The following is a 26,664-nucleotide window of genomic DNA, read 5'->3' as shown; positions in this document are numbered from 1 at the left end:
TGAATGTAGTTACATAACGCATGTACCCTTTATTTGTATCTTTTCTTGCCAAATCATTGATGTTTGACGAGAATTTGACTAAAGTGACTTTTTGACTTATCTAAAAAACATTGTTGTTGACAAAACAGTACTTCAGATGCATTAAGATCAATTTGGGTCATATCACAAATTTGGGTAAATGTGAACTTACTTTAAATAAACATTAAAACCTTGACGAGTTTAAACTACTACATATATTACCAGTCATTCATGTAGACAATAATTTACAAATAACACTACTTACTTACATTAAACCTGCGATTTCTAAGTTGAAGTCTTAGTTATTTGGTGTAAAGATCCGTCTTATTCTACTTAGTCATGATTTCGGTTAACGGGCATTGTCCGTGATCTTGTCGATTTATTTAATAAATATATCACACTTTTGTCTTGATAATTTGCATTACTTTGAAACAATTAGTAAGTAATAGCTATATTAGTAATTGAATTCAGAAACGAAATTTGATTTAATTTGAAATTTGAATTCGAAAAAGTGCTTGTGTTAAGATTTAGCGTGTGAAGTCAATTTAAAATTTTTCATTGTAATTTTGAAGGAAAGGGGAGTTTTGTGAGTATCCCGCGATTATTTTTAGAGTCGTTTTGGATAATACTTTGTTCAGAGGTTACGAAATTGTTGAGTTGTTTTAAAATACAAGGAAGTTTTGACTGTAGTTAGCTACGAATTTGTTTGAATTATCGGAAATATTTAAGTGCAGACACGAGAAGGAATTTTTCGATGAATAGATCAGAGTCTAGGGCGGCGATGTGCGCAGCTCTGCCGACCAGCGCGCTTGCCGTGTGCGGTAACGCGTGTTGCACGTCATACCGCACCACGGACACGGCGGACGCGCGAGCCGCTAGTGGAGACACCATGTTGTGAACCTGAAACATACACGGAAAAGAAATAAAAGAGCCATATTTTTGAGCTTGTTTAAGGCAATGGTTTGCAAGCTTTAAAGTCATTACGCAAATGTTTTTGCACAGTTTAAAATTAGGTTTTTTTTTAGTATCGGTACGCAAAAACATCATTGTATGATGTCGACTTAGAATACTACTCACTACTACTACTACTACTTTAGGAAACAGTGTCGAACCTTAATTGTGAGATAAAAAGACTGTTTCGCCCTTCAAACAGAATGTATGACTAATTTATTGCAAAAATAAGCAGTTTTTATTTATATAACACGATAATTAGTAGTGGAAGTCATTCGTGAACAATTTGAGGGATTACATACTTGCCGGATGATTTTTGATCACGTTCAATTACGTCGTGTGTACTTGAAATATTTTTTTATGTATTTGCACACTATTCAGGTACCTAAGTGGTTATCGGAGTACAGAGACATCAACAACGTAAATGCCGCCACCTATTTTGATACATGAGCTCTAAGTCTCAGTTTCATGCCGACAAGTATTACTGTTTCACGGCAGAAATAGGCAGAGTGGTGGTATATACCTGTGTGGGCTCTCAAGATGTTAAATTAAGTTTCTGTCCGTAAGTTTATAAAAAAACAAGCGGCCCGCTCCGGCTCCGCTCGGGTCTTTAACAAAAATTTCAACGATATTTGACGTTGTTTTATTTTTTTAAATAAAAGAACACTAATTGCGGCGTAACTATAATAGTAAGAGATGTGCTGTCGCGACACTTTTTGTAAATAATAATGTGTTCTACAAAGTCGTAGTACATTATTTTATTCTATCATCAATAGCTTTTGCAGGGCATGCGATGTAAAGAATATCTTAGGTAATTTTTTTACACCTTGGGTTACATCATTGGAGTTTTAGTAAGGATCCCTAATTTTTTCAAAAAAGATTATAGCCTATGTTACTCGGGAATACTGTAGCTTCCAAACAGTGAAAGAATTTTTCAAATCGGTTCAGTAGTTTCGGAGCCTATTCAATACAAACAAACAAACAAACAAACAAATCTTTCCTCTTTATAATATTAAGTATATAAGTATAGAGTATAAATTAGTATAGATAATTACCATTTCTCGATAAGCCTGTCCCAACAAAGAAGTATCTTTCGCAGCAGCTTTACAGAGCTCGAGTCTAGCAGAGTGCAACGGCACGTATCTATCCTGGCCGGAGCCACAGAGCAGGATGTGCTTGAACTGATGCAGCTGACTTCTCTCGCTGAGCCGGTAGAGAAACGATCGGCGAGGATCAGACGCGTCTCGAAGGGACAGCTGCAGTAAGGAGCCTGATTTCTTCCACTTTTGCATGAACCACATACCTGAAATTTGTTTAATTTTTCATAGTTTTCGTTTTTATTGCGTCAACAAACTTACTTAACAAAGCCAGTAGACATTTTAAGGTGAAAGCGCTGGCTACTTTGAGACAAGAAGTTGAATTCTCAATTTCTAATTACATTTTGGGACGCGGCGTTGATTCTCAAACTTTATAGAGTATATAAAGTAAGAAAAAAAAAATCTATAATTCGATTAAATTCGTCATTATTTTTTAAAGTATAGTTTTATATTTATATTATTTTTTATTGTATACAATTATTTTACACAACTAACACTGCTTTGACAGTTTAATTCCGATTTATTATTTTACTTTTTACTTAGCAGTTTTCGGGTTGTTATTCGTCGATATTGGAATATTAAACTACTCGTATAGTACCTAATATAATGACAGCATAAAACTTAAGATTAAACCTTAAAATGGTACTTCATTTATTTTTACGAGTTGCGAACAAGGTAATAAATACAACTATTTTGGTTACTCACCAGCATTTACTAATCCGCTAGAATTGTACAGTGTGCCGAGGTGGGGACCGCTCAAAGATAGAAACGTGTGTAGCTTCCCCAGGTACGGCTTCATTTGAGGCCTCGCTAATGCTGATCTTATTATGATAGTACCGAGAGAATGGCCCACGAAGCTTATTCTAGCGGGTTCACTCGAATTTTGGATGTGAGTAAGAATCTCTTGAACCAGCCTATAAATAAGTAATTGATAAATAAGCGGAATCAAATCTCACGTAGTCATCTGACTCCAAACTGTGATTCCTTGTATTATGAGAACCAGAGATTGATACTAATATACGTTTCAATATGTACACATATATAAATATATTAAATATTCAGAGCAAGGGAATCGGTTCGTCAAACTAATTCATTTTGTTATTAACTATTATAGCATTTGCCCGCGACTCCGTCCGCGTAGAATAGTTACTTTGTCATAACGCAAAATTTTACCCCCCACTTCATTTACGTAGAAAGTGAAAATATTTTAAATTATAGAATCTTAGGGAGCTATTTAAACCCCTATTTTGAACCATTCTTTATTGGTGCTCCACTTGTATTAGTCTTATATATATATAGGCTATAGGCTATAGCCTTCCTCAACAAATGGGCTATCTAACCCTGAAAGAATTTCTCAAATCGGACCAGTAGTTCCTGAGATTAGCGCGTTCAAATAAACAAACTCTTCAGCTTTACAATATTAAGTATAGATAATATATATTCATACCTATCAGTCATAGTGTCAAAGTCTGAGAATGTATCGCCTTGATTCCTTTCAGACATAAGGAAATCTAATCTTGCACCTGGTAATCCTAGTTCTAAATAAGTCTTCACCAGTCGGAGGTCAGCTGCGTTACCGTCCAATCCGTGTACACAAATTATTAAATGCAACCCTAGGAAAAAATAAAAATACTTCATAAAAATAGTAAAATATTTAAATACGTGATAAAATCAAAATACATATATGCAATCTATCATTTATTTTAACTGTAAATAATGTCTGCTCAAAAAGGCAATGTGGTGATTAAACGAAAAATAAGGTTTTAAAATTGTTGATAACTTTCAGAAATTAAAATGAAGCTATCAGATTAACTATATTAACACCTTTTATATGTTGTCATCTGAATAATTATAAAAATTCTCGACATTACTACAAAAAATCACAAGAGATTGGTTTTTTAATTTGGCTAGGAAATCCCAAACATTTTTTTATAGTAAGCCGTGTGTGTAGTAAACTCGCACGGGTGACGGGGTATCGAAAACAATCGTACATTTGATACTTTGCTCGGTTTTGTTCTGTTGTGTACTCTTTAATATTTCTTTTCGTAACACCAGCTGGGTATTTCGACGATTTAATCGAATTAATAAAAATCTTACCTTCAGGATTAAACATTCGATATTCATCGCTGATATGGAAATATGGAAGAGAATTTTCAACGGGAGGAAAATCAGAGTAAATGGCTCCAGGGTACTTCACACTTTGCCTAAATTCGTCTCTACATTTCACAAAAAGTCTTTCGGATTCAGCCAGTCCAAATATGCTCACGAAATTGCTCTCACGATTCTCTGTAAAGTTGAAAAAAAACAACTCGATGAATTGTTAACTCGTGACGGATGTGGGCAAGATCCAGTTAGATTAAATTAAATTATTGATTACACTACTCTACCTTTGTTATTGCCGTTTTCATTTCTATTTGCCAGTTCTCCAGTACTCTGACTTTTGTTAAGAGTACTAACTGAAGCAACACCACCGGATTTAGCTGATTGATGTGGTCTCAGTTTTCTTCTTTCCATTATTCCTAATCAAGCACAGCGCGTGTTAGTTTTGTTACAGTTTTAAGCTTTATCCGATTTAATGCAATCGTTTACCTTCGCAGACGTGATAAAGGGGGTTGTCCAATTGCAATGTTGACGGTTGAATCTGTTGTTTAGAGGTCTTCGATGGAGTCGAGGATTTGCTACTCGATCGACTTAGCTTCGGAGATTTTGATGGAGGATCCTGCGAAAATAACTGTATATTATTAATACGGTGTTTCATATTTTGGTTACAAATTTGATCAAATAAAGAATTAGTACAGAACCTTTGTTACCTTAAACTCATCGGGCGGTGGAGGTGCATCCCTAAACTGTTGCGGTGGAGGCAAGTGCTCGTAATCATTATCGCCGATGAAATGCGATAAGTTAATTTCTGATTTTGCTTTATTTTGGTATTTTTGCACTGATGCTGCTGATGGTCTATCTGATGCAGATTTTTTGTTATGACTTTTACAAGGACGTTCCACAGTCAAGCTTCTTATTTCTTCGGCTATCAATCGTTCAGTGTATTGGATTCTATCCTTCAATTTAGTTTTATCAATATTGTTGGATTTTATTGGAACAGGAGGGGGTTTAGGAGTTATTTCTTTCCGAATGTAAGGATGGAGATTATCGCTTATGGTTTGTGATTTTTTTACCGTACCCTCATTTGAGTTTTTTGGGGTTGCACTGTATGACTTGCTTTGAGTAGCACTGAAGGAATTATGCCTTTGATTAGATTTTGAATTAGTTTCCGACATTTGTCTAAAACAAGACGCCGAACAAGTGTCTGAATTGCAACCTGTATCTATTCCGTTACTATGCATCAATTTGTTATATTCGCATTGACTATCGGTACATATCGAATCGCTACAAATAGTGCACTCCTCACATACTTCTTTATCACAGCATTCAATTTTTTCGTGGCTATTATTTTGAGCGACTTTCACAGCCAATTTTAATAATCGTTCACGCAGCTGTTCTCCATTAAGGACCGTTCTTTTAAAATCATTTATAGCTTTGCCATCTGATTTTTCGTTATTAGTAGGATCTTCGTAAGTTTTACTTGGAGTTCTTGTAAAATTTGACGCAAAGTTTTGATTTAATTGACTATTGGCATTGTCAGGAGAAGAGGGACCTGAACTACGTCCACTGGATACCCATCCACTTTGTTCACTTAAGCTCGATGTTGAACTACTTCTACGGCGTTGTTCCTCTTTACTTAAAAAGCTTGCTGGTGGCAAAATCTTGAAATCTTTATCATCTATGTCAAGAGGAGGAGATTCAAATGCTGGCGGTGGAGCTAGGTTGGGTAACGATTCTGAACCAAAATTATTGTTTATGTTTGGTTCATCCAATACAGAAGCAGCACTTCGGCAATGTCGTAGTAATTCTGGTCCATGGTCCAGACTATAAGGAACACTAGCAGATTGCTCTAGCCTTCTTAGTTCAAATGGTATACTTTCATTGCTTGATGAAGAAGCGGCTTCTGACATTAGCTGTGACATTTTTTCAGACGGCTTATGTTTTGTTCGTTTTTCTGGTTTTCCACTTGATCTACCACTCTTGGGAGTGGCAACGCCTGATCGCGGTGTAGCTCGTCCTGATTTCGGTGTAGCTAATCCTGATCTCGGGGTGGCTTTTCCAGACCTAGGTGTGGTTTTTCCGGATTTCGGAGTTGCTCTTCCTGATTTTGGAGTGCTACGTTCTGACTTCGACGTATGACGATCTGATTTACTGTCCCTGGATTTAATAGAGTGATGACTGCTTATGGAATCTCGGCTCGAATTTATTTTTGTATTTTCTCTTCCACTATTGTTTAGCTTAGATTCTTTCGAACGGCTTTTCTTATGTCTTACAGAAGGCATTGTAGAATGAGGAGTAGAAGGAGGTGTTTTTGAATAAGTAGATTTTGATGTTCCATCACTGCTTCTATCAAGAGTCATAACAAACCCGCTATCATCACTACTTTTACTAGATTTCTTTTGATAGTTTTGAATAAGACTCCCTGTATTAAAATCGTAGCTCCAGTCCCCCTTTTGAAGATAGTAATTTAGTTCATATCGAAGTTGGTTTCGAGCAGCTTCAATGTCTAGTTGTGGATTCTCCATATTTTGATGGAAAACATGGGTGGAGTTGGATCGATGCACTTGTTTACTAGAAACTAAGTTACTTTGATCAACTGATTGTACTTTACCACTCACTGGTGGATATGAATTACGCGGAGGTAACATAGGACGGGGTAAATTAACATTGTAACCTCTTTGAAATTCTAACGGATTCCGAATTAGGTTGTTCGTTTGTAGAGTACCCTGATTACCGAAAGTATAGCCGTAGATTTGGTTAGGATTAGGTTTCATCGCACCATCATACTTATATCCTACGCTATGGAATACTTCATTATTCCCTTGTGGATTGATGTTCATATTGCACGGGTTTTTATATTTTTCTCTAAATTCACTAATGTTCCTCCTATAGTCATCTCCTTTTGATGAACATCTTGCAGTTGTGTTTGTTGGGTAATTAGTAGTTGTGACGCTTCTGGGTAAAGTAGTAGGTTTAACTGTTTGTTGTGGTTGATATTGTTTTGGGTAGTTCACTGAAGACTGAGAATTATTCGTTGAATTTTTCGATAGCCTCTGTGTAGGAGTCGTTGGGGTCATTTGTGATACTCTTAATTGGTCTAACGATTTACTGTGTCTTGCAGGTAAAGTACTAACGCCACTGGTTACATCATGTTTCGGACGAAAACTGTCGTTGCGATCATGTCTGTCTTTACCCGATCGAGAAACATTGGTTGTGCTTTTAGAACTATTCATATCTAAAGTAGATGCAGAATACCTTGATAATTGTTGTCCTTGTTGTGCGGAATATGAACCAAAAGATCTGTTAGGGGGCAATTGTATTTCACTTATTTGATTGTTTTGCACAATATATCTGTTTCGTCCAGTTATCTCTAATTGTTTATTGTGAGGTTTCATTAATTCAACAAGGTTGCTTCCTTTTACCGCCGTCATTTTGGGAGAAGTACGTGTAGATTTCTGTGGCGCTAATGTTAATGTAGCTTGAACAATATTGGAACTTGGTTTAGGTGCTTGAAATTGAGGCTCGAGGACATCCATAATCGTTTTTGGCGTTCTCGATGCTTCTGATGATGGTCTTCTTGAGCTCACAGTACATACACATTCTTTTCCAATAGGCATTGAATTCAAAAGTGGATCTGTAATAGAAATATTTTGAAATTGATTTTTACATAAAGGTTTTTTGTTTGCGAAATCTCTTGTTTATCACTCACCACTGCCTGATTTGTTTGCATTTGAACTCAAAAATGAACGTCGTCTTGCAAATTCAGCCGTATCTTGATATCTGATATAAGAAATATAAGTTTCAAATATGGTATGAAAAGTTTTTTTTTTGTGATCTGAATGTTAAAATGTACTAACCGGTCTTCAAAAATGATAGGCATGATGTGTGGATCACCATCAAGGGCGATACAATGTACCGGGAGAGGCGGAAGCAGAGCTAAATATCTGGATCTTCGTGCTACATCCCCGATACTCTGGTAAGACTGGTAGTTGCTGTCATAACACCCAGCTAGTGAATGTCGTGGATTATCCAACACGAAAAAGCACTCAGAAAATCGTTTAATTCTGAAAGGTAAATTATTAGGTTATGAATCTATTACGTTTTTTGTATCAAACATAGCAAAATATACGAAAACTATTTGATATTAACCGTAGAGCGTGATGCCTAGCAGCTAGCGCGTGGTGAACATGAGGTCGGTCAGTTGTGTGATGTAGAAATGCTCTCCAACGCAAAGTCACCTCAGCACAAAGCCGAGCTATGTCGTGGGCCGCACTCATCGCCCATTCTTCGTCTTCTCCGCATTCTGATTTCTGAAGAAAAATATCGGGATATTTCAATACGTTTTAATCGCTGCTTCGGGTGGTAAAGCCGCCAGATGTTAATTTGAAATGCTTCTTGCAAGTTATTTTAAATTAAATTTCTGTAGGGCGACACATTAAAGATCAATTACAATTCTTACTGATGGTAGGACCTCTTGTGAGTCGGCACGGATAGGTACTATCGCCCTGCTTATTTCTACCGTGAAGCAGTAATGCGTTTCGGTTTCAAGGGTGGGGTAGACGTTGTAACTATACTGAGACCTTAGAATTTATATCTCAAGGTGAGTCGCGCATTTACGTTGTAGATGCCCATGGGCTCCAGTAACCACTCAACACCAGGGGGGCTGTGAGCTCATCCACCCATCTAAGCAATAAAAAAAAACAAAATCATACCTTTCCAAAGTCACTAAGATCTTTTATTCTTTGTGCCACTTCACCGATGACAGAGCTTGAAGAAGACTCTTCAGGAGTGAGCATAACGCCAGTCGATCCACATACTGTGAGTGCGCTCTGCAAGCCTTCCAACGAACCAAGAAGAATACCACAAACTTCAGCATGCACTTGTCTGAAATAAAAGAAAAAAATCGGTTATCGGTAAAGTCGGTTTACCGACGATAGTTGAACGTGACAACGTCATAAGAAAATACTGATGGAATGGTTTCATTTTTCAATTATCGCAATAACTGTTACTATAAGCAATTGATACCACATTCACTTTTCACTGAACTTCATACTTGACGAAAAGCTGTCCACGCAGAGGCATCGCTCACTCAAGTAGGAGAGAGACAGACGTCGAACGCTGCCGAACGCAGAGGCCGATTGTGCCTCTTTGTCGCTCGTTGCGCGCTCTCGCTTGCACTTCAAGCCTTAAATGGAACGCCTCAAAGCGAGGTAATGCCACATGAGTCATGTTTTTTCTTGGGTGCAGCCGGTTCCATCGAATTATAAGACGTTGTCACGTCAAAATGAATTATTATTATGATTATTTTTATTAAATTTATTAGGAGTCACTACTAACCGTGCGTGAGCGATTTTACTAGAATTTCCCCCAGCGCATTTCCCGCTGGATCCGAAAAGCACATTTTCAAAGTTACCAGACGTGTTGAAATTTGATCCTGCATTTTTCATCAGTTTACCCCATTGCTTACTTGACCTTGGGGTACTGAAAATGTTAAATAACGTAACATTAATAAAGTTATAGTTTCCATTGTAAACTTCTTTTGGCCTATGTAACGAATTCATTGGTAGGCTTAGTTCCTCAGGACAAACGTTTTTCTAATTAACTATGATGATTCTTAATCGATGTCTTATCCAAAAGTATACAAACTTACCAACTTTGCACATAATGCATTATGCTTTTCCTTTTGTCAGACATGAAAGAAAAAATGCTAATGTCATCTTCAGTAATTTAATTAAAAATTAAAGGATACTGGTAGGGCGTCCTATAAGCCGGCACGGGTAAGTATCGCATCCTGGCCTATTTGTGACACGAAGCAATAATGAAAAGTGGGGCAGTTTTGAATAGTAGGGCAACCCCTATACTCTGGGACTGGGACTTAGAATTCATGTCTTATGGTGGGTGGCAGCATTTACACTGTTTATGGGTTGTGATAACCACTTAATACCGGGTGGCCCATGAGCTCATTCACCTTTCTATCCATTAAAAAAATTCTAATCAGTAAAAACTTCATTATAATTATCTCCTGTATTTGTGGAATTAAGAAGATGCACGCAAGAAACATGTACACACAGACTTCAAACAACAAATATATTAAATCCACGTATTTGAACATCCAAGCGCTCAAAGTATATGTGAAATTTAACATTGATATAGAGTTTGTAAAGCGCAAGTTACTCACTTGATGTAGGGCTGATGCAAAGCAACCAAACTCGCGTGGATGGTGATGGAAACTGCCGATAAATGGAAGTAGTCGAACAGCACAGGTAAGTGATAGTGTAGACCCTGCGATGGTTGGAAGTGCAACTTGAGGACTCTGCAGGAGACAGGCCCTAGTGTGCTGGACTGAGCCCCTTCGCTGCACCATAGCTCCACGCCGAGACTCCACTCAGCTCGTTCTAGTGATTCTTTTAAATTTCGACTGTCAACTGTAATAATACAAGTAGCTCAGAATCACTACGAATAAGTGCTTAGCCTATTTTGCTGTGGTCGTGGCGCCGACGACCGCCGGTCCGGCGTCCCGAGGGGGAGGGTGATGGGAGAGATGTGCTCCGCACTAAACGCTTCACTTTCCCCCTTTTGCCTTTTCGTGGGTTCTGTCTCATGCGAGGTTCGGACGCGGGTTGTTGAGCGACAAGAGGTTTTAGTCAGTTCGACTCCGACATGCCCCGCCCTCCATCCCCAGGGGAGGGCGGCAGTCCGGCGATTTCCTCCTGACCAAAAAAACAAACAAAAAAAAAAGCCTATTTTGCTGTCGAAAAACATAGTATGTGTGATTCCTAAAACTATTAGATAAAGGTAGTGTAACAATTGAAATGGTATCTATCATCTTCCCTTTTTTACTGTAATAATGCATTGAATATTTAAAAAAAAATCATTTTAGACGTTCCTTCATGGTACTTTGATGTCGTTATTCTCATTGCGAGAATCAAGGTATAATTTTACTGGATTTTTTTATAATTCTGCAACATGGATTTGCTTATTTTTTTGGATGGCGTTAACCATCTTCGACAGCGGTAATAAATCAGCAATCCTTACAGTACAACCTTAAGAACTGATTGTTTAATTCAGCCACGTATTACTCACCCAGTAGATGAGCTCTGAAATGAACTATATCTCGCAACGTGACTTCCTCATTTCTGTACATTATCTGGAAAGCCCTCGACGCTGCAAGACCGCCGACCAGCGACGCGTTGGCGGCAGGGCGGCCAGTTCGAGCTGCGGCGTTAGAACTTGCAACCGAGGCCTCAATGTGCACTGACACCTTTGGGGACACGCGCAAGCCCACGCGAACTTGGTATAACCTGGTTAAATTAAAAGTGTACGTGAATTTTTACGATGCCCCCTAAAATGTGTCTTCAACAAAAAGTAATAATGATAATAATAATTGCATTTATTTACTCCAAAATACAAATAAATTTTCAATTAATATGACATAAAATTCTAATTCTAAACAATATTACAATATATTATATTAACACAGTGGAGATAAAAAGGCCGCGGCTCAGCTATGTGATAGCTGAAACTATCGCTATTGCCTCTAGGTTCAACAAAAAGTATTGCCTTTAAGTTATAAGGATATCCCGTTAGTTTCTATATGCATCGAAGGCAAATGAGCAGCTTTTGAAGTCTGTGAATTGCTGTGAATTAGTATCGGACGAATATGGCAAAATTATAAAGTTAAGTACAGTTTTTTTATATTTATTTTCATTTGGCAATATTAGAAGTGAAATTTTATGACAGTTTCTATATCGATATATTATTATGACTGACAGGCTTACATAAAAGGACACCGTTTTTTTCTGTAAAATTTCGTAGCTATCAGACACAAGGTATATTTGTAACAAATTATGGACAGGAAAATTGTGGTTTAGGGATAAAATTAATATTAGTATGAAGAACATATTGACTATTTGAAGTAATCGTTACAAGAATATGTGGTTTAGTAATCCGGTTATTTTATGTGAGAGTCGTTCTGGTGTTCAGAAGACAAAAACATGGGACCCAAGTTATTGAGTTACTAAACGTAAGCTTTCTCATAAAAATCTCCTACGCGACGCACAATGATTCCGTCAATCCGGTCTGCAGATTTTAAACCATCACTACATAGTATAAAACAAAATCGCTTTCTCTGTCCCTATATCCATATGTATGCTTAAATCTTTAAAACTACGCAACGGATTTTGATGCGGTTTTTTTTAATAGATAGAGTGATTGAAGAGGAAGGTTTATATGTATAATAACATCCATTAAATAGTGGAGAAATCAATAATAAATTACAGTTTCCGAAGCGAAGCGAGGGCGGGTCGCTAGTATTTTATAAAGCCAAACCGCAAACAAGTAGGTACATACAAAATTGATCTGTTGTTGTAGTGTTTACGACAGAGCTTTTGTCATTTGGTCGCATGCGGTTATTTGCTGGAGATAAAATCTTTTACAGCCCCATTCATTTACACGTGTCCCCTTTCGGTCGACCCAAATCAATTTACGATGCTAACTCATTTACAGTGTCGCTTCACGAATACTTACAATCGCGTACATTATATATGTAAAAAGTTTACATAACAAAATGCACATAGGGCTGATAACATACACATGTTTAAAAAAACGAAGAGGTGTGCTTGTAAAAATAAAATATTATGTTCGTGCCAACCGATAGTAGTATTTCACGCAATTTACAATTAAATACCAAGTAATTGGGGACGGAATAGGGCGCTGGTACGATGCAGAGGCCTTCAAATAAATGGTGTTGATTGGAAAGGCGGTTTCAAGTGCAAGTGCGCATACGGGTTAAAGGCGTTAAAACTTCGTAATAATACATCATGACAAAATCAATTTAGAATTCGTCAATTCCTTTTGATGAATAATTAAACTTCAATCCGTTGTAATTGGTATTCACGCAAATGAGATGAATGGATCGCATATTACATATACGAGCCTTTCATGTATGTTGTTAGGTCCAGCAATAGGCACTGGATCTTATCTTATTGGACTAGATGTATGTCTATTCAAATAAGATAAGATCCAGCTTGACAGTTCGACCCTTAAAGGTCCAAACAAATGTATGACTGATCGACACTGTTTGCATTCCGTTTCCAAAGATTTTGCTTGCCACGTATCATCCGGCTTTGGAAAGAACTCTGCTCCACGGTGTTTCCCGGGCGTTATGACATGTGCTTTTACAAATAAGGGTTACGGATGATTAGTTATCAACGGCAGGCAGCGATTTAGCTCTCCCCCTGGCATTGCTGACATTCATGAGCGACGGTAATCACTCATTATCATGCGGGCCGTAAGCTCATCTTAAATATCAGTATTAAGATGATAAACACCTAAACAAAGAGAAAATAAACCTCATGCTCATCACACGAATGCTTTCCTGAAATGGGAATCGAACCCACGATCATCGGCTCAGCAGTTGGGGGCGCCATTGCACATTGTTAGTGACACTGACTATTAATTACAGTTTGGCGAGTTCGGTTACTTGTCGCAGGTTGTATCTTTGTAGAACATATTTGAGGGTGTCGTTATAATGTTTGTTTGCGGCATCCACATTACAGGAGAATATTATACTTTAATTCTTTTATTTTAGAGCTCACATTCGGTTCCATTGTTTTCTAAAAACCTTCGTTCCTATTCGGATAATGGATAATCACCTTAAAAGGTAACCGACCTTTAATAGGGCTAGGTAATTTGTATCGCCAGCTCAATGAAAGCAAATTTCGATTGCGATCGATATAAGACGGTGTTTAATATGATCTATTATTTTCTTGCGATTCCAGTAATTTTCAAATTATGTTTATCGACCCTTCAGGTTACATGTACTAGATTTGTTATCGATTAGTTAACAGGCTCTTTGTAACACGTTAAACTTAAAATTTAATTAATCGGCTTTAGGATATTCCCGTAGAAAGTTGATGCATTAACAAAGTCTAATGTGTCTAGTGCTTAATGTGTAATAATCTATATATAAAAATGAATTGCTGTTCGTTAGTCTCGCTAAAACTCGAGAACGGCTGGACCGATTTGGCTAATTTTGGTCTTGAATTATTCGTGGAAGTCCAGGGAAGGTTAAAAGGGTAAAAGGTGAGAAAATATAAAAAAGCTCGAATTATATAAAAACAAACAATTTTGTTATTCCTTTGATGTGTCCCCTTGATGTGTCTTTTATTTATCGATTGAGGCACTACGAAGTCTGCCGGGTCAGCTAGTGTGTAATAAATAAACAGTTCTAAAGTTTTGAATTACATTTAATTATACACAAACAATTCGAAATAACACCTTAGTTAAAAAAAATACTGTGCCAATACACAAATATAAAAACAATGTAACGAACATTAGAGTTGACATCTTTGTTTAATTTTGATAAAAAATACCGAAATCGTTACATTGGAATAAATTTTTATCTATATCTATCTATACTAATATAATAATAAGAGGAAAGATTTGTTTGTTTGTTTGTTTCGAATAGGCTCCGAAACTACTGGACCGATTTGAAAAATTCTTTTTCCATTAGAAGCCGACATTGTCCCTGATGAACATAGGCTACTTTTTTTTATTTTTATTTTTATTTTATTTTTTTGGTTTCATGTGTGTTTTAATGTTTCCGAAGCGAAGCGAGGGCGGGTCGCTAGTATATATATATATATATATATATATATATATATATATATAAATAAATTGCTGTTCGTTAGTCTCGCTAAAACTCGAGAACGACTGGACCGATTTGGCTAATTTTGATCTTGAATTATTCGTGGAAGTCCAGGGAAGGTTTAAAAGATAGATGAATATGAAAATTCTCGGAATTAAATAAAGTTTAGGTCTTTTATTTATCGATTGAGGCACTACGAAGTCTGCCGGGTCAGCTAGTAAAAAATAAAGGTTGCTTTGATGCTGCTTCAATTCCTTTTAAAACTGATTACTATCGTTAGTTTATTGAATAATAAATCGAATGCAACTGATGAGTGTTCAGAATAAATGCGCTTAAAGACAGTAACGCACTCGAAGGTGAAAGCTTAACGGAAAATCGTAAAATAAACTTCATTCTGAAATAACATAAGCGTTGATGTTTGAACTAACTCCAAATTGTACCAAAACAGAACGTGACTCATTTTGTATTTGTGCACGCAAATTCGAATCGTTTTAAAACAACAAGAAAACACGTTTGCCTGCCTACTAAATTTATGTGAAGGTAAAGGCGAACTTTTTTAATTTTCATCCTTAAATCAGAGAAGTAATCGTATGCACGTTTCGCTAAAACAATCGAATTTTCCGTACGAATACGGAATAGCAATTCGTATTTAACTATCTGTAATATTTCATAAAATTATAACCATTCAAAAAACAAGTCATTTTCTAGTTATAATTAGTAGGTTGTTGTGTGAGGGCTTCGAGCACGCCCCACCCCTAAGTTTTCAAAGAAAATAATAGGGTGATGATTGCGTGCTGTGCTGGTACGAATTAATGTACGATAAATTTGCCTGTTCCACGACAAAGCTCTTGCTTTTTCAATGATTAATATCCCAAATTAGAATGAGCTTTTTTTTTAAATGGTTGAAACAATTTGTTAATATTTTTAGCAACTTGTTCCAGATATTTACGCACGACGAACCGCTGTAAAACATTGTCTATTAGTAGTATATTATTTCTTAATTTACGATATAATTAAGACTGTTTCGTTATTTTTATTGCGTGAATGAGCTATCTGCCCGCATAATCACACCGTGAATGGCTTCACAGTCTTTAGATATGGTTCTCAGTTGTATTGTTTATCAACTACCCACCCTTCGAATCGAAACGCACGGTTACTTCTCGGCAGAAGCAGTTAGGACAGCGGTATCTACACGAGCGGGCTTACAGCATGCACTAGTGAATGCTGATTGGCGATCACAGTGCACTAAAATAATCAGAGAATATTTTTGTCTTTGCTTCGGTAAATCCTGTAGTCGCCTTTTAAGACAACCACAGTAAGATATGGGGTGGTGCTAGTCTAAGCCATACGATACCACAGCACTTCGAGACCATGTCACGAGATTGGTGACGGTGTTTACGTTGTGATCTCTATGAGCTCCCGTAATCACCTAGCACTAGGTGGGAAGGTCGTTCACCTATACATAAAAATAGCTGTAGAATGTCATTTCTTATACAGTGTGTGAACAGACCGTTCTTGAAGTTGCAATGGAATGTATCTACTACCCTAATGTGGAAGGGAAATAGTATTCGCTTATTTACCTACTGTTCACTTGGTTTTCCAAATTTGATCTGAATCACGGATACCTCAAGCTTTTAATATTTTTATTTCTTACTTTTTTGGCTCCTTAACAAAAAAAAGTTTTATCAAAGCTCGTTAATAGCTATTAAACAAGAAATGGAGGATTGGCAAACAGAGAAGAAGACACTGACTGAATGATTTTGTTGCGAGGTGAGCCAGCAATGCAACGCGAAGTCTGATACACCTGTGTATCGTGTATACCCGAGACAGCAAATGGCTTAGGTCACCTGATTCGTAATTATGTTAGGTACAGGAAGACTCAGAATTGCATGGAAAAATTTACATCAATAGTCGTGCGAATACAGGTAAGAATATAAAAAAAAACTAGATGGCATTGCTTATTTTATTCATTACACGCGTAGTAGCTATCCACACGACTTGAATGTAGGTGTAGTTTCTACGTAAACATATTTACATTAAATAATAATATTTTATATCTAATACTAAATATTATTCTAAATCACAATAGGCTTAACATTTTTATTTATACATGCTGACAATAAAAATATAATCCTACCACTACTTAGTTATAGTCTATTTATAACAGATGGTGTTAATTATAGAAACGAGTTTTTTACCGTACCCCTGCATTTTTCACTGTGCTTAGTGCGAGTTTTTTAACGTTCTCGATAGCGTAAAAGTTAACTCAAATTTGTATGGAGCTGAAATGTATGCCTACGTTTGCCGCTAGGGGCGCTGTTCTGACTGCATTCATATTTTATTTGAGTTAACTTTAACGCTATCGAGAACGTTAAAAACTCGCACTATGTAGGTACACCGTTCACTGTAGATTAAAGGCAAGAAAATACCTACAGAGTTTCGCGCCGGATCTTCTCAGTGGGTCGAGATTCCGATACGGTGGTAAATTCAGCGAAGCACTGCTCTTACCAGATTCCGATGTTACCAAATTCTCTCAGACTAAGCTCTGTGAGCTCACCCACACCAGATATGTTGAAGCCAGAATAGCCTTTCGAGGTTAGCAGTTACATAAGAAAAAAATAAAAAGGAAAATAGTAGTAAAATACAAGTTTTGAAATAGAATACTTTTGTATTACGATCCAGAAGCTCTACGTCTGATCTAGGTTCCAAGAACGTCTTTAAAACACCCTGTATTAAACAGATATTCAGTTGGCACGTCTCTTGTGATAGTTTTATTTATATTTCGTTTAAAAAGTAGTTGTTTCATATAAAACCGGGTCACAAATTGTCAATACGTGGGTGTTTCGTTTTAATGCACGCGTCTGCGGGAAAATGTTGGTGCGGTATAGGGAGTTCACGCGGCTCATTATCAAATAGTTTGGCCTATTTCAACGGCGAAACAATGGTGCTGATTTGAAGGCTGACTTCATCTGTGAAGGTATCGTTCACGTCATAGGATATAATAATAATAATAATAATGTTTTTATTTCAAGTATCCATGACTCATATAAATTGTTAATAAAACTTGACCTATGTTAGTAGTTATATTTAGATCACAATGAATTACTGTGGTAACATCCCATGGGAGATGGCACCACAGCGACCCATGTATATACAGTCCAGCCTGCTTGCGATCATGCTCAGGATACTGTTGGAGCTGGCCCTCACTCTGTTTACCAGAGATGCACACCTCTTACGCATGGTAGCGTAAAAACAATCTATGTGCGCATCTGCAAACATCCCTGATGCGCTACAAAAGCGGGGCAGCACCACCAGCACCCTAAACGCGTTATTGTATTGAACACGGAGAGCATTGTACGATCTTTGAGTATATCCAGCCCACAAGCTGCACGTGTAAAAGTTAGTACAGTAGGCCCTAAAGAGGGTGACCTTGACTTTAAGTGAACACCGTGCAAACCTGCGAGCTATCATGTTTGCTCTAACCGACAACGCTCTCCGCTCTCGTTCAATATCTTCCTCATCTTTGAGATCAGGGGTCAACACATGGCCGAGATATTTAAATTTATAAACTCTTGTCAATGGCGTTCCGTTGAGTATTACGGGAGGTATTTTATCATGCGTCCCACCCCTGGTCTCAAAGACCATGATCTCCGACTTTTTACAGTTGTACACCAAACCGTGTGATTTGGCGTATCCCTCACACAAAGAAACAAGTTGCCTTAGGCCACAGATAGACGCGCTCAGCAGCACCATATCGTCTGCGTAGCTGATGTTGTTTACGCACACCCCGTCTATGAAACAACCAATCCTGGTCCTACTGAGCTCGCCGATCAGCTCATTCATATACAGGTTGAAGAGCGTAGGCGAACTCAACCCGCCTTGTCTCACCCCGCACTCCAACCTATACGGAAGAGACAAAGCCCCAGCCCATAGTACATTGTTGATTTGGTTATATATATCAGCTTTCTTAAACATCTTCCACAAACTTACATTCTTATGATTTTTTCTATAATTATCGTGTGTCTAATATTAGTGTTATATTAAACGTGTAAGTCGACAAAGAAATTCCTAAAATTATAATTTTTAGGTACATTTCCCTCAGTTGCCCGTTCGCTGACGTGAATATGGTAATGTCTATGTCAATAACCGCTGTAATGGATTCTGATGTGCCCTCAAAAACGTGTAGTTGATTTTATGATAGATTGAGTTCAATGCCCAAGAAGCTGATTCTATCCAACTTTTATCCTTCAAGTCCTCATAAACGTTTGGAACAAAAATATTGTAATGATTGTCTATGGGCTATAGATAGTCCACTGAGTTTCTCGCCGGATCTTCTCAGTGGGTTGCGTTTCCGATCCAGTGGTAGATCCTGCGAAGCACTGCTCTTACTAGAGCCAGTGTTAGCCACACTCCCGGTTTGAGCCCCGTGAGCTCACCCACACGTCAAGGAGAAGCTGAAATAGTCCCTCAAGGCTATCAGCATAGGTAGGAAAAAAAGCTTTCAAAATAGCAAGTTTTTCGTAATATAATAGAGAAATGAGCTTAACCATAAATTGTAAACATATGTACGTGATACGAGGAATGAAGAATTGTAGTTGAACGTAATTATAAACATGGAAACTGCGACCTTGCTGTAATACGGACACAAAGTACGTACGTCATACGTGTAATGTTTGCAACAGTCTAAGGAAGGGAAGCTGAAAAGAGAACAATGTAATCTATATATTAATACGTGAAGCAAAAACTTTGTACCCCTTTTTACGAAAATTGCGCGGACGGAGGAGTATGAAATTACCCACACTTATAGAGAATATAGAGGAGTGCAGAATATCAATATTTTTTTTAAAATATGAATGAAAATACATTAAATCAATAAAGAAAACATTACACACACTACCATGTATTTGACACACACACACACACACACACCCACACACACACACGCACGCACGCACGCACGCACGCACGCACGCACGCACACGCACACGCACACGCACACGCACACGCACACGCACACGCACACGCACACGCACACGCACGCACGCACTCACGCGCACCCGCACCCGCACACGCACGCACGCACGCACGCACGCACGCACGCGCACACACACGCACACACACACTCTTTGTTTATTCTCAAACTTTTGTTATTGCTTAAAGTCTGTAGTCAAATTGAGAATAAGTTAATATTGTTTATCTTTCTTGGCGAGATCTGTCACTATAGAAATATAATAGTCATTGACAATACCAGACGAAACCAGAATAATGTTCAAACTTATAATTTTTTTTTTATTTTTTTTTTATTGCTTAGATGAGTGGACGAGCTCACAGCCCACCTGGTGTTAAGTGGTTACTGGAGCCCATAGACATCTACGGCGTAAGTGCGCCACCCACCTTGACATATAAGTTCTAAGGTCTCAGTATAGTTACAACGGCTACCCCACCCTTCAAACCGAAACGCATTACTGCTTCACGGCAGAAATAGGCGGGGTGGTGGTACCTACCCGTGCGGACTCACAAGAGGTCCTGCCACCAGTAAAAATATAATAATATCAATTAATTATAGTCGAATTTCGACTACTGCGGGACCACTAGTAATTTAAAATTAGCGTATCGTCACTTAGCTGCAAATAAATACAACGTAAGTAAAATTTTCTTATTTCTCAGTAGGACAATAATATTAAATAGCTTTGAAAGATTTGTTAAACATTAAAATATGAGTCATCTTCATTGACAGCGTATCGTATACCTTAAAGAAGGTATATTATATTTTGATGAAAACTAAGATAATTTGACTTGCGCGGAATTGTTAATTAAATAAATAAATAATAAATAAATATTTTACTAACAATCACGCCACGTTAACTGGTCCCGTGATAAGTTCGTAAAGAACTTGTGTTACAGGTACCAGATAACGGATATAAATGTAAGATTTTTATTATACACATACCTAAATTTAATATACATCCATAACCCTGGAATAGACAATTATATTTATCATACAAATATCTTCCCTTGGCGGGATTCGAACCCGCGACCCCCTTGTGTAGTGACCATGTCACTTACCACTACACCAGACGGCCGTTTAATTAAACGACTTTTAGTGGAATAACTATTATACTTGCCATTGTCTAGACTAGTTCATATTTTATGGGCCCTATACTAGTGTTTATCTAATTCGAAGATAGTAAGGTAGTAGAACAAATGCCTCCTCCACAGTCATACGAGGCCTCCAGCCCCTTGCTTCAGCCGAGCTTAAATTTGATAACATTACGTGTGTAACTGATGAAACACAATACTTGTGAAATATCTATTGTAAGGTTTGTTGTAAAATACTTAATATAAAATTGATCATGTTAAAATTTAGACAATTTTCGGATTGCCAAATAGCAACAATGTTGGTGGGACCAATAGTAGGGACGTGACATAACAAAAAAGGCGTTAGTCTGAAAAAACGAGAGAAAAAGCAGTGTATTCTGTAGCGAGCAGATAGGTAAAGATTGTGGAGTTATAAATAAAGCAATACAGAATTAAGTGAACTATTGCAATCTGTGTACATATTATTGCTTAGGTTAGTGGATGAGCTCACGGCCCATCTGATGTTAAGTGGCTACCGGAGCCCATAGACACCTAGGCCGTAAATGCCACCACCTACCTTGAGACATAAGTTCTAAGGTTTCAGTTTTTACAGTACAACGGCTGCCCCACCTTTCAAACCGAAACGCATTATTGCTTCACGATAGAAATAGGCCGGACGGTGGTACCTACCCGTGCGGACTCACAAGAGGTCCTACGACCATTAAAAAAATTATTAGCGTATAAATTTATTAATTATAGTTTATTAGCGTTTTTAACATTTTTGTATTAGAAATCAATTCTGTCAACACATCTCTTGCTTTTCTTTGTCGGTAACGAAATTGATGGATAAAATACTGACTTAGTTTTAAGGAATACTATTGGAACTTGAGTAATAAGTATTGTAACTACTATATTATTTTATTCCGCACCGATTATTTGCATTATTATTGTGTACATACTACGTGTAAACAGAACACGGACTTATATCCTCGCTAGCCAATGAAAAAACCAGCCTTGTTGCAGCGTTTATATCGATTAAACTAAAACTTTGCAGACAATTTTGTATCGGGACGGTCATGCCGAAGTTAGGAACTGAAAAATAAAACAAATCTCATACTTTGAGAATATACGACCGAAAATGAGAGGGGTTCGTCTCTATCCGGATATTAATGAGAAGATAATGACCACACTCACTTCGACCGCTTACTATTATTTTTAGTTCATATATTATTCGCTTGTAGCGGTATCCTCAAATTATTCTCCTCTACCCACCTCTAACTTCTACATAGAGTATTGCTTGTAGGCGAGCTGTGAATCGAATTCAGTCATACAAACCTGCGTGTTTCGATCGCGACGCAGTCGTTTCGCTTTGAAAGCTAGAATGATTTTAAATCTGTGAAAATAAATAAAACTAGTATCTGATTGTGATTTCGAAATAATAGTAATCAGAATATTGATACGTTTTTCAAGAATACGTTAGAATAAAAATATTTGTTTGTTAGCGGATCCGGGCTAATCTCCGAAATGACTGAAATGACTCTGACTACACAGCATATCAATAAATTATACGTGAATATTAAAGAGTTGTTTAAACTTTATTATTATAAATAAGGCTCTTGCGTGAATACGGAGGAAGTTCTCGACGAAATAATACCTAATTGGAAAAATTATTCTGAGAAGATGAGTGCAATTTAGTGATTACGTGTTAGTCAAAAAAATGTAACTTAAATAATTCTTGAATAAAAAGAACTCTAAATTTAGACATTTAATTTATTCCATCGATCATTGAACATGTAAATAATGGCCAATTACGGCTCCCTCCTAGCTGGTGGAATTAACTGAAGAGCTTGCAAATTGCACTGCTTGTCGTTATGTGACGAAGGGGAGGAAATAAGAGGTAATAATTTTAGAGGTCGAAGTATTGATGGCCGGTTTTATCGATATAGTACTTAATATTACTATTGCAATTTAGTATAGGCTTGTCGGTTGTTTAATTTTGATTTGATACAGGCTGTCTGTTGATATCTTTTTCGTAAGTGACAAGCAAATAAAATTTTGACTCCAAAAGAAGGATAGCAAAACTTAAAGTGAACTTGGAAGAGGTTTATTCATTTGTAAGCTAGTTATGAAATATGACATCCTTTTTCTCGTAATGTAAACAAATTTCTTGAAATTGCACGTGTACCATAGTGTATGTTATATTGATAATGGTATTTAAAAAAAAACCTTCCTGGATGCGTCAATTGGAACTGAGGCAAGTTTTAACTCAATCGGGTGAAATACATGCTTTTTTATGGCCTGAAAAGACAGATTACATCTCGGTGAGTAGATACTGATTTTTATTCGCATGATTTACATTAGGGTCATAGCCGATTCACTGCCTTATAACTCAGGATTTCAATTGAACCTCGTTTGAAGGAAGACGTGTCGTAGTGCTCGGGAAACATCATGAAAGGGAGTTAATTCCAGAGTTGGATGGTACATGGAAAAGAAAGTTTTCTGGAAATTGATTGCTGATGAGCATATAAACGCATAGAATACGTACAAACAAACCAGTAAATAAAGCCGTAAATATATACTTTTGTAAATAAGAAACAGTAGGGGTGAAAAAAATAATAATAAAAGTGCACATGCATAAACACGTTGATTAAATTAACGCGAAATCTACTTGATATTTAATAAATAATACCATTACGTTACGATTCTAGAGAAACAAAAAAATCGATTTTCAAGTAACGGATTCGTAAGTATTAAGTCGCATGGTCGTAGGCTACTTGAAATCTCGGTAACTAGTTCTTATAATGAGGTCGTAATAACATAACATCTCGCTTCGCCTCTCTGAAAACAATTTGACACCTCATGTAAGGTCCTATTGTTGACGTGCCATTATATAACTAGTAAAACTAGGCTAATGGCTGGTAAAAACATAATGGCTATCATATAACACGGGAAAGTTCGACAAAAGTACGCCTTGTCAGATATGATTTATTAGCTGATCAACTTCTGCTGTCTCATCTATATGATTAGACCGATCGAACTCCAGATACACGGTAGACGAGTATATCTATCATAAGAATCTAAGATGTATTAGATTTTGTTTCAAAACTATATTCAGCTAGCTGCTTTAGGCTTTTGAGTCTATGTGCGTATTTAATTTAGATTGATAATCAATATCATTGAAACGTCAGCTGTTATCGATAAGCACACGGTCTTGATAACACGAATAGTGTTGTTATTTGTATAATTAGAGAACGTAGTCGTCAACGCTCACCCTCTTTGGAAGAGATCGACATTGTAGAACTTGTATAGCTCAACGGAGAACTCGAATGTGGCCTGCAGGTCGCTCATCGTGCGAGTTTAGCTAAGCGAAGGGAGCGGGCGCGGGCGGTGCGACGCGCCATATCGCGGCCGCTAGCAGCGCCCCGAGCGCATCAACCGGCCGCCGCACGTGTCTCGCCCGCCACCACTCGCACTGCACTCGTAACGCACCGCGCTGCACCGCACTGCGACCACACCCGGCACTTTAATCACGGCGCGATCCTCGGGCGCGGTCCCGGTCTCACCGCGCAAAAATAGCGAGAGGAACGCGGCGGCGGCGACGAACGTGCGGCTCTCAGTGCGGGAACCAGGAATTCATTTTTTAATAGCGGGCGGCACGCATGCGCAGTCCGTGGAGCGATGTCGCGCCGCCGGCCTGCAGCAGTGCGCGCCCCGCTTCGCTCACCTAGACAGGTGCGTTCGCAATAAAGCTCTAATCCGTGCCATTCTGGGCTCGAGGCGAGCGGGGCGACTCCTCGATGTTATGAGAACGTTTCATAGAGGTGTCGTCGAGTGGTAATGCGGCGTGATTACACTCTCCCGCGGGAGACGTCTGTAAAGGTCAGGGGAGGGGCGCGTATGCCGACCCTTGTGCCGCTGCCGACGTCGCCCTCACAGACGTAACCTTTCTAGTAGCTTCTTTGCCTTTCTAGTATAATATACCGGTCATGGCATTTATGGGTAATGCTTGGAAGGCATGTGCCGACTTTTATGCATTTCATTGGCATTAAGGTTCATTACGGCGCGTTAGCTCCTGATTTTAGTTGACATACCCTTCCTTATATCTTCTCATTATTAAACTAAAGCTAAAAATTAAATATGTAAATATTTAATATAAAAATATATTATTATAATATTTGTGTCTTTGTAAATTTCATTTAGGTATCTCGTAATAATCAGTTTTGGTAAAGCTTTTCATGTATATGAAGCTAATATCGTGACTAGGTTTTCGCTTGCAGCTACGGCCGCATGGCCCATACTTCATATCGTTCGGGCGAAAAGCCGTGGTCAGTAGCGGGATGTACGGTAGCCTAAATTATTTCCATACTCAGTCCGATTTATTTTGTAAAATATTCGTATGGATTATAACAAAACATTGGTACAGTTTATCACGTGTACAATCAAAGTACAGCCAATCAAAGATCATCACCCAAACCACGTGAAGCTTTCTTATAAATAAATAAAAATCATCAGTTAATATTTATTTCTTCTAAAATTGAATTGCTTCTAGTACCATTTTCAAGGTTTTTTTTAAAAATACGGCGACTTGTGAAATATAGCTGTTTAAATTCAGAATGTTTTATTTTCTATAGTCTGCTTTATTGAATTCATAGCGCAAGGCAAACTTCATTAGATTATCAGTGGGCGGTTACTAAACAAAATGAAACCTGACGGCTCCATTTATCTGGAAATTGCAAATCTAAAATCCAAGAGCGTCTTGACATTTTCATCGTGAAATTTCTTAGGACATTATCGTCTAGCTACAAATCGGGCAGGCAGCGGGAGAAATGGAAATTTAATTGCAGGTTTGCCGGTAAAGGTCACAGTTCAAGTTTAGGTTGGTCGATAAATGTGGGTTGAAGCGCCTCGAGGTTTTCAGAATAGTGGCACAGCTTAACGCGGATCACGGGTCTGCAAGGGATCCTTTCAATAACTTTGATTGCGTGTCTTTATTCTGGACCTTTTTCGGGACTCTTTCGACTTTGCGACGATCCAACGATCGGCGTATTACCTTATTATTAAAAATTTATTTACAGATCATAGGGGTTCTTGCGTTAATAATTCGATATGTTTTTGGCACTATGCGCGTATTAGAATATTTTATTGCAAAAATAATTGGTAAAAAAAAATCTTGCTATGATATCCTACTTATTTACTGGTGGTAGGAGGTCTTGTGAGTCCGCATGGGTAGGCAGTAGGCAATACTATTTCGACTGGGTCATCTGTGACCACGAAAACTGTAAAGTATTTGAAACGTCGGAATTAATATATTTAATAACAAAAAAAGGTGTGTGGTGTCGTGGGACACCGGATAGGACCGAAGTTCCTTATTACAAAAATATTAATTTAAATTTCTAATCGAGGTATAAAGAAAATAAAATTGGAGGTTTCGGAACAACCCACGGTCATTCGGAAACGTGCGAACTTATTGTGGTACATACACTTCATTCACGGTTGTTTGCATAAGAGTTAATGTATTGCGCAAACGAACGCTCTGAGATCGTCGTCAATGAATGATAAAAAAATATGTATATAATGTATGTATGTATATGTATATGTATATAATGTATATAATATAATAAAAATTTATGATTTTTTGTACGTTATTACAAAGTTAAGTCGTACACTGTGTGCATTACTAATTTGTTCGTTATAACAAAGTTAAGTCGTACACTGCGTGCATTACTAATAAAAATCTTACGTTAAGGACGTTTTTTCCCGGTTAGGGTACCC

At 37.7% G+C, this 26,664-nt stretch overlaps 1 protein-coding gene across 4 annotated transcripts; it reads right to left on the bottom strand.

The window, feature by feature from the left end:
* Window positions 1-6: 6 nt before the first annotated feature.
* Window positions 7-24,956, bottom strand: LOC114242249 (protein FAM135A). Of its 4 annotated transcripts, none has more exons than XM_028173343.2 (17): window positions 24,164-24,955; window positions 11,250-11,467; window positions 10,345-10,591; window positions 9,817-9,846; window positions 9,504-9,647; window positions 8,879-9,050; window positions 8,316-8,476; window positions 8,024-8,230; window positions 7,876-7,946; window positions 4,868-7,800; window positions 4,656-4,785; window positions 4,454-4,585; window positions 4,164-4,352; window positions 3,514-3,679; window positions 2,772-2,980; window positions 2,025-2,272; window positions 7-918 (listed from the first exon to the last, which is right to left on the bottom strand). In XM_028173343.2, the coding sequence occupies exons 1-17, from the start codon at window positions 24,238-24,240 to the stop codon at window positions 730-732; spliced, it is 5,523 nt and encodes a 1,840-aa protein (XP_028029144.2). In that variant the 5' UTR covers window positions 24,241-24,955; the 3' UTR covers window positions 7-729. The 4 variants fall into 4 exon arrangements, with proteins under 4 accessions (XP_028029144.2, XP_028029145.2, XP_028029147.2 ...); XM_028173344.2 differs by having other exon boundaries at window positions 4,877-7,800; window positions 24,164-24,954; XM_028173346.2 differs by lacking the exon at window positions 4,454-4,585 and having other exon boundaries at window positions 24,164-24,956.
* Window positions 24,957-26,664: the final 1,708 nt, after the last annotated feature.

Source organism: Bombyx mandarina, chromosome 11 (assembly GCF_030267445.1).
Source record: "Bombyx mandarina strain Sakado chromosome 11, ASM3026744v2".
NCBI lineage: Eukaryota > Metazoa > Arthropoda > Insecta > Lepidoptera > Bombycidae > Bombyx > Bombyx mandarina.
This window is presented reverse-complemented; position numbering and strand designations above follow the sequence as displayed.